Genomic DNA, 14,720 nt, shown 5'->3' with positions numbered 1-14,720 from the left:
CAGAGGGGTTTTCTGGCCCCCAAATATTTCAGTAGCATGAATTCCAACTGCTGCTCCACTTCCAGGTGGAAGTGGTGAAGGAGATGAAAAGCCCAGAAGGAAAACCAGAGTCTCATCAGACTGTTCTGCAACAGAAAACGATCTGAGACTCAACTCAACGTGAGAGTTACACGAAGCCATTGCGAAGTCTGCTCTAGGTGTGAGGTCATTAAAATGGCCACACCGTCATGTCTGCAGGTCAGACTTTCTGAGGCCTTTATTTCTCTGAAGTTGCTATCCTGGGGGGAATCGCTCTGCCTGATGACCATTCAGGAACTGAACCCACAGGTTAACAATTTCAAGAACCTTTATTGAAACCAACATTCAAATAGTATCTTAAGGGTGAAATTCTGTTTCAGCAAAACCAATTTAGCAATTCCAAATATATATAAAAACATTGAAAAATTAATCTTGTTAAAGGTGATAATGTCCCCTTTCCCCATTTTATCTGCTATACTTCATTGCACCAAATAAACAGGGAAGACTTTTAATCATCTGCACCGAAAAAAAGTTGCATTTTGACAAGTGCCAAAAGTCAGAAATCACATCAAATCGGTGTCTAATTATAGGCTTAATGTGGTGTACCTAAGGCTTCCAACACGACAGTCCCCAGCCCAGTGTGAACCCCCACCGTCTTGAGGCGTCCCAAAGCTTGACTTTGCTGAACTAAAGGCTCAGGGACCTTTACCTATGAAAACGAAGAGGTGCAGGACTTCTGGAAAAGTACAAAGAGGCAGTAATTAAGCACTCGCTTCCAGTATCTCAGCAGTGGTCTGGCTTCACCAGACCGAGGGCCCTGGTTGTCTCTGAGTTGGGCCCAAAGGGGTGAGCTGCTCGTGGGGAGAAGCCACACACACTCCCATGTAAAACAGGTCAAAGGTATACTTATTTTAGGGTTGAAACGTAACTGGGTGCTCCACAGCAGAGTTAGTATCAGGTCAAGACTCGCGTCTGTCGGCTTTTCAGATATTAAACGTAGAAACGAGCACAGTGTGTATCTGTGTGCCAATTTAAAAGCTTTACCAGTATTTAAAAATATACATATATATGGCCAAGAGTTTTACAGTTACTCTTAACAGATAATCCTTTAATTTGTCTACAAATAGTATATAAAGGGAGGAATGGACTCGGGGCAGAGGGAAGTCGCTTGCCCACGGCCCTGCCCCAGCCAGAGCGCACCCTCCTCTCTACACCTCGGAAGCAGCAGCGGGAGCGGCTCGGGCTCAGGTCGGCATCGCGCCGAACCCGAGCCCGCCGTACCCCGCGGCCTGCCCACACTGAACGCTGACCCCAACAGATGGTGGAGACCGCGCTGCCTCTCCGGTGCAGCAGCACAACAGAGGACCCGGAGGGTTCTAGAGCTGACTTAACGAAAAGTTGTATGTAACCTCGTCACGGCTTACGCTTAGGTTTTAGAAACATAAGCGCAAGCGTTTCAAGTGGCGGGCACTTGGAATTCTAAGTGTTCTTCGTGAACAACGAGTGTTTATGGGAACGTGGGGGAGAAATGGTGCCACCTACAAGGACGTGGGCAGGAACCCCAGCTGTCATGCTACAGACCCATCCAATGAGACCAACTGCCCGTCTAAAAAGCCTGGCTTTCAGGCACAGATTTGTGCAAAAATCCCAGCGAAGGACAAACAACAGTCATTTCTCTTGCGTTAGCTGTGGCACGGCTCACATTTTCAGTACAGCTTCATCTTCCCTGAAACAATACCCGGTACAGTCTCAAAGCACACACTGGATTTTATCTTAAGCTCTCCGGTTCTTCTACCTGTGGACGGTCATCTTCCGGGCGCTGGGCCCCGTTCTGGAAGGCCCCTGTCCGCTCGGCCTCCTGCGGAGGGGGGGCCCCGGGGTGCGGCTCGGGGCCGCTAGGCTCCAGGCCATCTGGCTCCGGCGCCCCGGACAGATGTTCCAGCTTTTCTAAGTCTTCAACGTGACTGACTGAGCTGGTCTCGCTCAGAGCATCGGAACCTCTCAGAGACCTCTTAAAAGGCTTCTGGCCTAGAGAAAGATGCACAGACAGTGCTGAAAGCCCTCCGTCCAACAAGTGGTTGCTTTATTTAATCGCAACGGCTTCCGGAGACACCCCTGCGCCCCCCAGCTCTGAGGCTCCAAAGTGATGAGGTGAGAAATGAGAACCGACAGGACACTGACACGGCTCCCAAGGTCACGGTCAGGAGAAGTTCAGGCGAGTAAACACCAGGTTAAACACGATGCCAGTTCTCAAGACCCGAACTTCCCCCTTGGGCTGCCACGGAGAAAGTTCTCCCAGGCTGAAGCCCCAGGCTACTGAAATGGTTACAGGGACGGCTGGTCCTCAGTGAGGAGGAACAGGACATGGGGTCAAAGCACCAAGAAAACGCAGGAACACAGGTAACACCCAACAGGACAAGCCTCCCAAGACGCAAGGGTCTGTGTTCCCAAGAGAACCAACGGTTCTCTTCAGCCTTAATCAACTCAGAAGACGCGCTGTACCTGGAAGTCTCTGCTTGGCGCGACTGCCCGAGGGCGTCTGCGGCGGCGTGACCCCCGCGCCTTGCGCCTTGTAGACGTACGTGTGTTCCGTGGACTCCAGGGAGCCTGCGAGGAAGGGGAGAGAGCGGTGTGCAGAGGCCCCCGGCTCCGGCCGCCCTGAGAGCCGAACCCCCGCAGCCTCGTTCCCCGAGAAAGTCGCTCTGGCCGTTGGGCCTCGCAGGCGGGCAGGGCAGAGCCCCCGGCCGTCGGAAGCGCACCGCGAAGCAGAGAAAGCCAATCTCGCGGCCGCGCTCGCGAGGCCCAGCCCTGCCGGCGCGTTTCACCCTCACGTCCCCAGGTGTCCTGGGCACACTCAGCTCCGGCGTGGCCCCCCCGCGTGCCTGGGGACCACACCCCGGTGGGAACGGTATTGTAGCAGCGGTACTGTAGCAGCAGGGACCAGACGGCCCTTGGCTGACGGCGGGCGCTCGGAGCGACACGGGCCCTCTGTCACACTCATGTGTGCTCACGGTCTCCTGGGGGGGGGGGAGGGGGCACGTGCAGGGAACTGTCCCCCCAACACAGGGAAGAAGGGGACCTGGAGGCGCACGTCACTGTCCCCAAACCCCAGCAACCAGTCCTCCTTGCGGGGTGCCTGGTTCGAAATGAGCCGGTCCAGGGCTACAGACTGGACTACAATCTTGTCACCTCCCGTTTCCACAGCAGCCCCTTCCTGGGGCAAAGCACTCACGGGGACGGCAGGGAGTACCGACACCCAACACTGAACACGACGCCAGGGGCACTGGAGAGTCCCGACAGCTGAGTGGCCACGTTCAGACCGGCCCGCAGGAAGGGGGGTCTGCTGCGGATGGGGGGCAGGGCGGGAGGTGGGGGGGACCTGCTTCTGTGCTGCCGCGGCTGCTGCGGCGGAAGAGGGCAGACCCACCAGGCCTCCCGAGACAGACGCGGCCCCGGAGGAGCAGGAGCCGCGCGCGCGCACCAGGCTTCCTGGCTTGAGTGGGGGATCCCGGGAACCCGGTCACGACTCACAAGGTCAACGGGACCCGGGGCGGCGGCGGTCCTACCTGCCGTTAAGTTGAAGGTTCTTCCCTTCTGTGAAGCTTGTACCGGAGAAAACCAATTGAGTACGGATCCCACGACAGGGATCTGCCGCAGCACCCCCTGCAGAGCAGAACCACCGCTCGTGAGTGTCCCGCCGGCCCGCTCCCGGCCTGACGCCCCCGACGCCCCCTGCGAGTCTGCTGCCCAGCCTCACCTCTTCCAGCAGCCGCTCCTCGTTCGCCTTCTGCAGCTGAACCTGAGCTTCCTGAATCCCTTTCCGAACCACCTCCGTCATGTTTTCCAGAAGCTGTGGTAGGACCGAGAAAGGGATTACTTGTCTAAGCTTCCTGCCCGGGACCTAGAAGAACTATTAACACAGCACTGGGGACGCTTTTCAAAACTGTTAGTAAACGGAATTCTACACTTCTGGATGCCAGGGTACGAAGTGAAACCGGCGAGCGAACACAAGAGGACAAAATGCCCCGCTAAGGAGGAGACACCTTGGTGACCGGCCCCATCTGCCAGGAAAAGGAGGAGAGAAACCACCTGCCCAATGATTTCAATGTCACATCCACAGAAAAGAGACACACGCGTCACAGTCATGGAAATGGGATCAGAAGTGACACAGCGGGTTGGGAGAAACTTCAGGAAGCCCACCCAACGATAAAGCCGGCTCCTCGGCCTCATGGCAGACTTCCCGCTCTCCCCCTCCCCAGCAGCCACGGGCCACCACGCATGCCTGTCTCCTCAGACCCATCCCGCTGTCGTCCCTCCTCTGCTCCTGAGTGATTCCTAGTGACTCACATGTCTGGTCTGCAGAACGTCCACCAGCTAGGTCTCCATGCCTGCTGGCCAGCGGAAGCAGGTCTATCCCTGGCGGGAAGTCCTGTCATCCGAAACACGTGCCTCGCGCAGCCCCGGGTCCAGCTGCGACTGCAGTCTTCCCTCACCTCGTCAGGCAGATGCCACTGCGTCTTCCCCAAATGCTCAGCTACGCCTAACTTCTCCACGGCATTCGCCATCCTACTTGGCTACATGGACCTCTTCCCCCGAGCCACGAGCCCACTGAGGGCAGGGACTGCGTCAAATGCTCGGGGGGTTCTGCATTCCTGGTACAATGCTTGGCTCATTGGAACCATTTCTGCACTTTTTGGGAACGAACGCGTATTTCTGAGCGTAGCTTCCTCCTTCGTGACCCCAGCTGGCTGCCCAGAGAAGACCCAGGAGAGGAACGAGGCACAGATTAGTCTTACAGACCCTTGAGTTTTCCTCGATTTCTCGGGCTGTGACCGCAATGGTTTCCACCAGTTCAGAAATGTCCACGTCGTCGCTTGCCATCCCAACGTAAATACAGCTCTTCATGCTTTTGTACTCCGGGCCTGTGGGAAGAGACCACCGCCTGCCTTGGCTCCCAAGTCCTCGGTCAGAAGGCTGCCTGGGGCCACTCTCCTGTACAATGGCATGACCGCGCACAAAGGCACTTCCCTTATGGGGTGAGGACAAGGATACTAATGAGGACGTGGGTGCCCCAAGAGGCTGCAGAAGGGGAAGGGAGCTAGCTCACTCTAGAAAGAACTCAACTATCATTTCTTCCAAGGAAACAGAGCCCAACGGCCTTTAAGCCAGTTAGGAGACAGCCTTTGGAAGTTCATAGTGGACTTATAAAAGTAGTAGTTACCCATTTTAAATGTAAGGTCGGATTCCAGTTCATTTAACTTTTTCAGAAGTCCAGCATGGATTTTTTCCCCTTCCGGATCTAATTTCAAACTGCTCTTATCATCATTAGCATGTTCATACCTACAAACAATATCAAATAACAGTATTTCAGTCTAAAAGATCAAATGCCTCTTCAGACACAGGATTGCAGGTAGAGTATAAGCTACTGAAGTTTTCAAAGGTGAGTGAGACAAATGGGCACAGGAGCCACTCGGAGCGTCTCAAAGCAAGGAAGGTACAAGTCTCCAGTCCACGAAGCTCAGGCCAGATCTGGAAGCCTCATCGTTTGTAATCAAATCACGGAGTCTTACGGCCCCTGGGTGGCTGTCGGTTGAGCACCTGACTCTTGATTTTGGCTCCGGTCACGATGCCAGGGTCAGGGGACTGAGCCCTACGTCGGGCTCTGCACTGAGCATGGAGCCTGCTTAAGATTCATTCTCTCTTTCTCTCTCTCTGCCCTTCTCCCCTACTTGTGCTAGCTTGCTAGCTCTTTTAAAAAAAGAAAAAAAAAAAAAAAGCCAAGCAATTAGGGGCCTTCCCTCCTGGAAGGAGAGGAAAGCAGGCACAGGGCTAAGGGTACACGCAGCACTCCAGGGGACCGAGCGGCGTGGCCCACCGGCAAGCTGGTTCTCGGTCTTAGGGAGCCGTGCTGCTCCGTACCCCACAGTAGTAACTGTCCGTCAGTTGTGCACTTGTATGGTCTCCCCAGTAACCTGCGAGCCGGCACAGAAAGTACAGCGACAACTATTTCATGAGCGCGAGGGTGGCCACACCGCCACCGCGCTGGGCTTTTCTACGTGTCCAAAACATCTCGTTGCATTTCCAGGGGACACCGACACCGTGACCTCACATATTCACCTCCAATTTCCAAGCTGGTCCACAAAATGACCCGCCAACAGTCTTGACACGGCTAAGAAGAGTCAACCCCCGCCAGGAGGCCGAACCCGTACCTGACAACCCCTATTCCGGGCCAGTTGGGGTCATCGACGTATAAGAGGCCCGCGGTCCCTGTCACCTCCTGCTTGAACTCCTCCCGCAGCTGCAGCGTGCAGGTCAGGACCGGCAGCTTGCTCTGGATGCAGGCTACCAGCTGATCCACGTCCTCTCCCCGAGTTCCTAAAACTGAGAACGACCCCGGGCGTTAGCGAAGAGCGGGAGGAAGGGCTCCCACTTCCGCCGTCAGAAAGGTCAGCGGCCGCGGGGCCTCCCGTGAGCTGGAGCAAAGGTGTAACCTAAAAGCCGCTAAGCCCATAGGGAACATCGGTGTTAACGACTGAGGCAGGTGGCATCCGGGCGCAGACGCCGTTCTGTCCCGCACCGAAGACAAGACCAGCCCCTCCGTGTGACGCAAACTCTTAGTCTCGGCCCAGGACTCCGCCGGAGTCTACGCACAAGGCTCCTCGCGCAGGCTACGAAGAGGCACGCACGGTAGCATCCCGGAGAGAGAGGGATTCTGGCAGGCGTGTGTTCAGGGCAGCAGGAGGGCGGGGTGATGACAACAGCACCAAGGACAGCCCGAGAGCCCCTGGGGCTGCAGGGAGCCCACCTCGCTGCCCCTCGCTTGCGACTCCAATGTGGCAAGTGACTACACTAAGCCTCAGTACGTGATGCCCGGCCTGGGGGCCGCCGGACCCACTGGCATGTTCTTCGGCTCAGCGCCCGGTCCCACGGGAGGGATTTCTCCGGCCATGGCTCCCTGGAACCAGGGTGCCACTCTGGCCGACGGCACCTGGTCTCCCAGTGTCGGAAGTGGGATGACCCCAGGGGCGGCTGGCTTCTCCCCTGGTGCTGCTTCGGATGCCAGCGGCTTCAGCCCGGCATGGCTTCAGACCTGGCATGGTCCCCCCCCGCCGGGCTCCCAGGGCCCCTCGAGCCCCTACGTCCCCTTTACCAGGGGGTGCCACATCTCCAGGCCACTCACCCACATCTCCTGCCTACGAGCCTCGCTCCCCCGGGAGCTATACACCCCAGAGCCCCTCCTACTCCCCGACCTCTCGGTCCTACTCTCCCACCAGTCCTAACTATAGCCCCACGTCACCCAGCTACTCCCCAGCTTTGAGATCTGGATGCCACCGGCCGTCTTCATGATGGGCTTTTCTTGGCAGGACAGTTACCCACATTTCCCTATACTGAGGTCTTTGGGTAAATATCTTTCCAAAAATGTTGAAAACATTCCATGAAAAAACAGCAAAGATTTTTTGAAAATCTTCATCTTGGAAAAAAAAGATAATCAGATTTTTAATCTGATTTTTAAGACCTACTCCACTATGGCAAACAGGAGTCCCCCTGAGACATTTCACACATGTGATCTGGTTTCAATCTTCACACGGCTACAGTGAGGCCGCAGGAACAGTCCTGGAGGAGAAGCTCGCTCAAGATCCCACACACGTGAAGCGGCGACAGAAGTATATGCGCCCAAGACTTTGTGTCGCACAAGCCCACGCACCTGCCGCTCTACCGCTTTCCCAAACACCTAAACGTGGAGGCCCTCAACCTTCTCTGGTCCGCCCTAATCACCAGGGGAGCTTTAAAAAATAGAGACGCGTGGGCTCCATGCCCCATGGACCAGAATCCCCGGGGTGGGGCCCGGCCGCCGGCAGCTGGCAAAGCTCCATGGGTGAGTCTCACGTGAGGTGTGGCCGGAGAACCACGGAAGGGAAGACGAAGGGCCACAGGACGCCAAAACATAGGAACTCCAGTGACTTGAGAAGTCTACTTCTGGGAAGTTCTGCTGGAAAGCTCGTCTACCCAAATTTAGCCCAAAGGCAAAGAAAAAGCCTCTTCAAAGAAAGAGAGTATCACAAGGGAAAGGAAACCAGGCCACAGCATGGACCCGAACGGACACGTCAGTGTCGCTCCCGGAACAAGGGAGGACAACCGTGGAGAATGGCTGGTTACCTGCTGCTGTCGTCAAGGGGCTGAACCGAATGCACACACCCTCCACTTCCAGGTCCATGACGGTGAGGCCGCTCGCAGGCACCAGCTGCTTCAGCTGCTCTCCCAGCTGCGGGAACACGGGCAGAGTGACGAGGGCCCGCACGGAGGGACTCCCGGCTCTCCCCACAGCCCCTCATGCGCTCAGCCCCAGACCCAAGAGACTCCCGGGGGCGAGGTTCCCTGAATCTTCTCATTCTCTTACTTACGGCAACTTTTTTTTTTAAAGAGACTAAGTTTTATGTCTTTAATTACTAAAAAATATAAGTTCATTGTAGGCAAATCTAGGAAATATGGGTAAACCCAAAGAATAAGATAAAAATGACCCACAACGCACCAGTGAGAATACCCACTGTTGACACATAATATACCCATCCCGTTCTGTCTCTATATTTTCCGCTGCCGCGAAACGTTTTGTTCGACATGCTGTGTGGTAACCTGCATTTTTTCCTATAATCTGCGATGACCGTTTCCTTTCTGCCGTATACGTCCAGCTAAACAGTTTATTCCGGCTGTTTCGATATCACGGCACAAACGTATCCTAACTTCCTCATGAAGCCCGAGGCGGGGCAGGAGCCCGTTATGCTAGGACCGACACAGCTGTGGTGGACGCCCTGACACAAAAACCCCGGAGGCACAATTTCAGTGTCCCGAGGCAGCCACAGCACAGTGCGTTCGGTCCACACTGTCAGGTGCCCGGTGGTCAGGGGGCTCTGGCTCTCGGGCCTCCTGACATCGCTTCGGGCGCCCACCACAGCCGCGGTCCCCGTCGTGCGGGTAGTCTGCGGCCTCACTACGTAGCAGCAAGGAAATGGTCACCGAGGGAATGATTCTGCAAGGCCCTGCCGGAATTCGCGCGGCATGCCGAGCAGTGATGTGATCAGAAGCCCTGGAAGGAAGCCCAGTGCCTTTGCAGAAGCATCCTTCCTACGGGCCCGACTTCCCAGACACGTCCATGCATCACTCCATCTGGGATGCAGACGAGAGCACGTGGCCCCCGTTCTTACCCAGCGGTTCAGGGCATCACAGGAATGTCTCTCCCGGCCGACCGTTGAAGGTGCCATGTTAGGCACCGGGACAGCTGTCGGCACTGGATCTGACACCAAAACACAGAAAAGAGGGTTCACCTTCCGGAAACACAGCTCCACACACGCTCCTCAAAGCCCCTTTCACTGAGCTCCCAACACTAACCCGGGAGAAAAGCCTCAAATACTACAGAAATCAAGTGCTGACGTCACGGGGAATGGACAGAAAAAAATGAGTACGTACATACAGGTGTAGTGTTGTCCGTCCTTAAAAAGGAAGGAAATTGTCCCGTGCTCAATACAGATGAAACGTGAGGGCGTTACATCCAGTGAAATAAGCCAGTTACACAAAGACTCACACTGTATGATTCCACTTCTATGGGGACCCTAAGGTAGCCAGACTCAGAGACACAAAGTAGATCGTGGCTGCCAGGGGCTGGAGGGGAGTGTCTAAGGGGTGTGGAGTTTCAGTTTTGCAAGACGTACAAGTTCCGGAGGGCTGCTGAACAACCACGTGAATCTGTGCAGCATTACTTAACTGTACACATTTTACCACAAGTAAACATTTTTGCATGTGTTTATCTTACAGAAGGGTTTTTTTAGCTTTATTTTTAGAGAGACAGAGTGTGAGTAGGGGAGTGGCAGAGGGAGAGGGAGACACCGAATATGAAGCAGTCTCCAGGCTCCGTGCTGTCGGTACAGAGCCGGATGTGGGGCTCGAACTCATGAACCGGGAGATCATGACCTGAGCTGAAGTCGGATGCTTAACCGACTGAGCCACCCAGATGCCCACAGGAGGGGATTTAAGCTTCCACAGTTTTTTTCTCGGAGAAAATGTAACACCTGAATACTGTCTCACAAATAGAATTCTTAGTCTCATTTGCAAAGTTTTTCTTTAAAGGAACTTCCGGAGGAAATCAAAATGTAACACTGTAAGTTACCAGCTAGTCTATCAACCCCTATGCGAGGGAAGTCAGAGCACCTGAGAGCACCCCAAGCGGGCCTCACAACAGACTTCTCTTCCTTTCAAATAGCCAGGGCGCCTACTCCTGCCAGGCGGTGTGCTGGGCACACCAGATATAAGGAAGTGTCATCTAGCTGTTTACATTCTACTGAAGAAATACCATAAAGAAAGAACTGACATCACCATATATTGTTGTTGGTGCCATGAAAGAAGGCGGGGACTCCGATACAGCATGATGGAGTCGCCTTAGCATGGACAGGGAAGGCCTCTCTAAGGAGGTGCACCTAACGGAGACCTGAATGGTGACAGGGAGCCAGCCAGAAGAAGAGTGAAGGGAAATGTGCTCGAGGTAAAGGGAACAGCAAGTGCAAAGGTCTTGCTCGAGGAAAGGGCACAATATTCTAGAAACTCAGAGAAGACCAGTCTAAGTCACAATGATCGAGAGGAGAGGTGGCCTAAAAGGAAGTCAGAGAAGACGGCAAGGGCTGGACTCCATAGGCCTTACAAGGCCTGGTACTGAGCCTGGACCTTATTCACTAGAAATAGTAAGAAACTGAGGGTCTGGGCAGCAGAAGGGCGCGAATGGATTCCCACATGTACTGCCCAGTCTGACCGCGTGCAGAGAATGGGCTGGAATGGGGTATGTGCAGTACACAGAAGTGACTGATCAGTCGAGTGGGGACCGCGGCTGTCCGGGTGAGAAGTAACGGTGCCCTGGACTAGGCTGGTGGCGCTGGGGGCACCCTGTAAAAATAGAGATTCCTGGATCCAACCTCATGAATCAAAGTATCTAGGAAGTAGAGCCCCCAAATCTCTATTTTCTTTTCTTTCTTTTTTACGCTTAACATAGTTTACGTTTTAAATAATTTAAAATACAGTGTAAACATACATTAAAAACACGATGGCAAATGAGCGTGAAAACATGAGGTTATTTGTGTGTGTGTGTGTGTGTGTGTGTGTGTGTACCTGCGCACGCATCCTGGTCTCTCTTCACTCATTCTAGCACTAGGTCTAGGGACTGGCATTTGGAAACCACTGGTTTGATCACAGGAAACTATCACTAAAATGCTATTAAGGCACTTAGGACCAGAATTCTTGTGAAAATCATTAACATTTTCTGAAAAAATGATGACTGCAGATTTTAGCAGTCAAAGTATTTTGGACTATCTATATAACTTGAAATGGTTTGGGGAGCCTGGGTGGCTCAGTCGGTTGAGCGTCCGACCTCGGCTCAGGTCACGATCTCACGGTCCGTGAGTTCGAGCCCCGCGTCGGGCTCTGGTGCTGACGGCTCAGAGCCTGGAGCCTGCTTCGGATTCTGTGTCTCCCTCTCTCTCTGACCCTCCCCCATTCATGCTCTGTCTCTCTCTGTCTCAAAAATAAATAAACATTAAAAATAATTAAAAAAAAAAAAAAAAAAGAAATGGTTTAAAATCCAAAGCCCTTAGACACAAATACAAAAATTATGCTTTTTAAAGTCACCTACCTGAGCCTGGTAATTCCTGGAAAAATCTGAACACCACTACTGGAGAGCTGAGCTCATCTTCCACCTGAAAAATACAATCTGATGTTACCAATTAACATTACATCCAACACCTGCAAAATGAAACAGTGAGTTTGAAAAGCAGGCTACAGATAGCATAGGTTCTTCGTAAACACGTAAAATTCACATGTTAATTTCAGTTGCTACAGAAATAGAAATCAAGGGTTTAGTAAAATTCCTAGAAATAATTATAAGCCGGTTCCGAGAACACAGTCCTGGATTATGACATCTGACAGAGGTATACTGAAATTAAGGCAGGAGCCAACTGTAATAATAATAAACAGAGGCCTGCCATTAAAGATCAAAGAAGAGGAAAAAGAAGAACCAGAATCAGTGCTGGGAGAGTGGAAGCTTTCAACAACCTAGAAATTATGCTAACTTAAGCAGGACTGAAACTTTAAGAAAAAAAATTTTTTTAAATGCTTATTTATTTTTGAGACAGAGACAGAGTGTGAGCAGGGGAGGGGCAGAGACAGAGGGAGACACAGAATCCGATGCAGGCTCCAGGCTCCGAGCTGTCAGCACAGAACCCCACGTGGGGCTCAAACCCACAAGCCGTGAGATCATGACCTGAACGGAAGTCAGACGCTTAACCGACGGAGCCACCCAGGTATCCCTGAAACTTTTTATATAGTCACAAACAAAAAGAGGAAAACTCCTTTCTTCTCACTTTGTAAAACTTTGTAAAACAGGATGTAAGTCCTGCTGGTAATGAAGATAAACAGTCTAGAGCTGAGTCTAAGTATTTCCTAAATCACTGAAGTGGTACTTATATTCAGGACAGGCGTCCTTCATTAACTTCACTAATGACTAACTTCATTAGCAGATTTCATCACAGACGAAAATGTTTACTGCATGAAGCCAAGCCAGCACTAAGTTCACAGACGCCATCGAACAGTGGAGCGGCTCATCAGCTCCACTACGGGGTCAGGATACAAAGGGAACAGCAATGTTCTTGACAGAATATGGCACACAGGGACAGATGTGTAAGCACTCAACAGTTCTAGTTATAAAGCCTATTTTCCAAGGCTCTGCATGCGATGTCTCCATAGTGGAAACGCTAACTTGCAAAGCCAGGAGGAGCTGGCCCAAGGTCTGCGCTGTTAACCTGTCAATGGAACACAGGGATGTGATTTAGGCCAAGCAAGATGTGTATCAAATTTGCCACCTTATTAAGCTGATTGCTGTGTTACCTATCTGTCATCTCCTTTAACTTTCACGTAAACATAAATCTATTAATGCTTTTTTTTTCTCTTAGTACTTTTAACACTTGGAGAACCTTAATATCTAAATAGAATGGAGTAAATCCAAGAAGGAAATAGAAACAAAAGCAACAAAATTCTATGCCCATTCCCCCAACCTCAGTCAGGATGAATGAAGCAGGATGATTTGAGAAACCAGACTTCTATATATAGTCTAATACAGTCTTGGTTTCTTATTTCTTTGAGCTCAGTGGACTCAAATGTCAGTGCATGAGAAATACTGTACATGGTTATAAACAGAGAATTCTGGCTCTAGCAACATGGCAGACTGAAATGCTGGATTACATATACCAAAACCAAAAAAAAAAAAACCCCAAAAAAACCAAAAAACCCAACATAACCACTGCTAAGCTCACAAGAACAGTGAATCAAGAAAGAAAACAAAGAATATCGTCAGTGGAGCAGGGGCTGGCGAGCGGGGAGCAGGGAGGGAAACCCGCTGTAACACCCAGGGTCTTCGGGCCCGTGTGCAGATGGTGGTGAGAGCACGTCATGCCAGGACCCCTAAAGGAGAAGAGGGGCAGAAAAGCTCAATCTGCCGACCAGCAAGAGGGCTTCCTGCAGCCTGAGGCTCCGTCTACACAGGGAGTAAAATGCACCACAGAGCGAAACGTCAGGTGTGCACTGCCATGGGCCGTACATGCCATTTGGTGCAAGAGTCCCGAAGCTGTGGAATTGACAGACGGACCTTCGCCCGTCACACTTGAGAAAAACATGCAGCTCATAATGAAAAGTGAAGCACACACCCGGCAGCAGACGCAACAAGGGACAATCTGTGCTCCAAAAGGAAACATACTCTGACGACCGTGCTTAGAGAAATGAGGACCAGGAAGCATAAAAACAAAAGCAGAAACAAAAACAAAAAAGGAAAGAAAAAGAAAAAGAAAAAGAAAAAAGGATGACCAAAAAGGGAACAATGACTTAACAAGAGCTCAAGGGAACACGCTGGAAGGAGGCAGGTATCACTGAAAGTGAAAACACGGCCGACACAGATGAGAGGCTGCTCAGGTGCCAGGACAGGAGGCAGAGGCGGGAAGGAGGAGAGGGGCTGAAGGAAGAGGGACCCGTGACAATGTTCACTATGCTGGTGAGATCGGAGAAGGAGGTCATATATGAAAACGCAAACTGCACAGAATTAAAAAAAAAAAAAAAAAAAGACTCCTCAGCTTACACGAGCACAAGTCCCAACCAAGCAGGATCTACACAGTCCTCACTCGGACACACCATGGCCACAGTCAAAGTAGGAGAAGCTGGAGAGCCTCAACGACAGCAGAGATGTAAGAGCCGCACGGGGCTGAGACTTGCAGGTGTGAGGCTGAAATACCCTATTTCCCCCTTAAGCGCGAGTGTGGGACGCAGCCCACGTGCCGCCGAGCTAGCACAAGAGCAGCCTCGGTGGCGGCTGCGGACAAGACCTACACTGACACACGGACAGAGGGGCTCCCCACGGCCTCCCTGCGCCCCGGAGGCGGCCCCGGGCCCTGGTGAGCTGGGGAAGCGGGTCGGCGCTTCGGGCCTGAGAGGCTTCCCCAGGGCCGGCCGCCTACATGGGCAAGAAGACCCCCGGGGAGCTTGCGGAAGGAGCCACTGTGCACAGACGCGGCTAATCTCACACACCCCGGGGTCAAGTCCTGGCTGTGCCACATACCATCATGTGGCTCAGGACCCAACCACACCGCCACACAGAGACGGAAACAACACCGCGCTACCACAGT

General features: G+C 52.6%; 1 protein-coding gene across 4 annotated transcripts in view; it reads right to left on the bottom strand.

Moving 5' to 3' along the window:
- Positions 1 to 328: 328 nt before the first annotated feature.
- Positions 329 to 14,720, bottom strand: part of PDXDC1 (pyridoxal dependent decarboxylase domain containing 1) — a 53,221-nt gene continuing 38,829 nt past the window's right edge. For all 4 annotated transcript variants that reach the window (XM_043560472.1, XM_043560470.1, XM_043560471.1 and 1 more), the window contains exons 14-23: positions 11,687 to 11,750; positions 9,219 to 9,307; positions 8,176 to 8,281; positions 6,228 to 6,399; positions 5,240 to 5,358; positions 4,819 to 4,940; positions 3,776 to 3,868; positions 3,585 to 3,681; positions 2,521 to 2,625; positions 329 to 2,046 (exon numbers count right to left, since the gene is read on the bottom strand). In XM_043560472.1, the coding sequence (XP_043416407.1) occupies positions 1,787 to 2,046; positions 2,521 to 2,625; positions 3,585 to 3,681; positions 3,776 to 3,868; positions 4,819 to 4,940; positions 5,240 to 5,358; positions 6,228 to 6,399; positions 8,176 to 8,281; positions 9,219 to 9,307; positions 11,687 to 11,750 (1,227 nt within the window). In that variant the 3' untranslated portion in view covers positions 329 to 1,786. The remainder of the gene's footprint in view (positions 2,047 to 2,520; positions 2,626 to 3,584; positions 3,682 to 3,775; positions 3,869 to 4,818; positions 4,941 to 5,239; positions 5,359 to 6,227; positions 6,400 to 8,175; positions 8,282 to 9,218; positions 9,308 to 11,686; positions 11,751 to 14,720) is intronic.

Source organism: Prionailurus bengalensis, chromosome E3, assembly GCF_016509475.1.
Source record: "Prionailurus bengalensis isolate Pbe53 chromosome E3, Fcat_Pben_1.1_paternal_pri, whole genome shotgun sequence".
NCBI lineage: Eukaryota > Metazoa > Chordata > Mammalia > Carnivora > Felidae > Prionailurus > Prionailurus bengalensis.
This window is presented reverse-complemented; position numbering and strand designations above follow the sequence as displayed.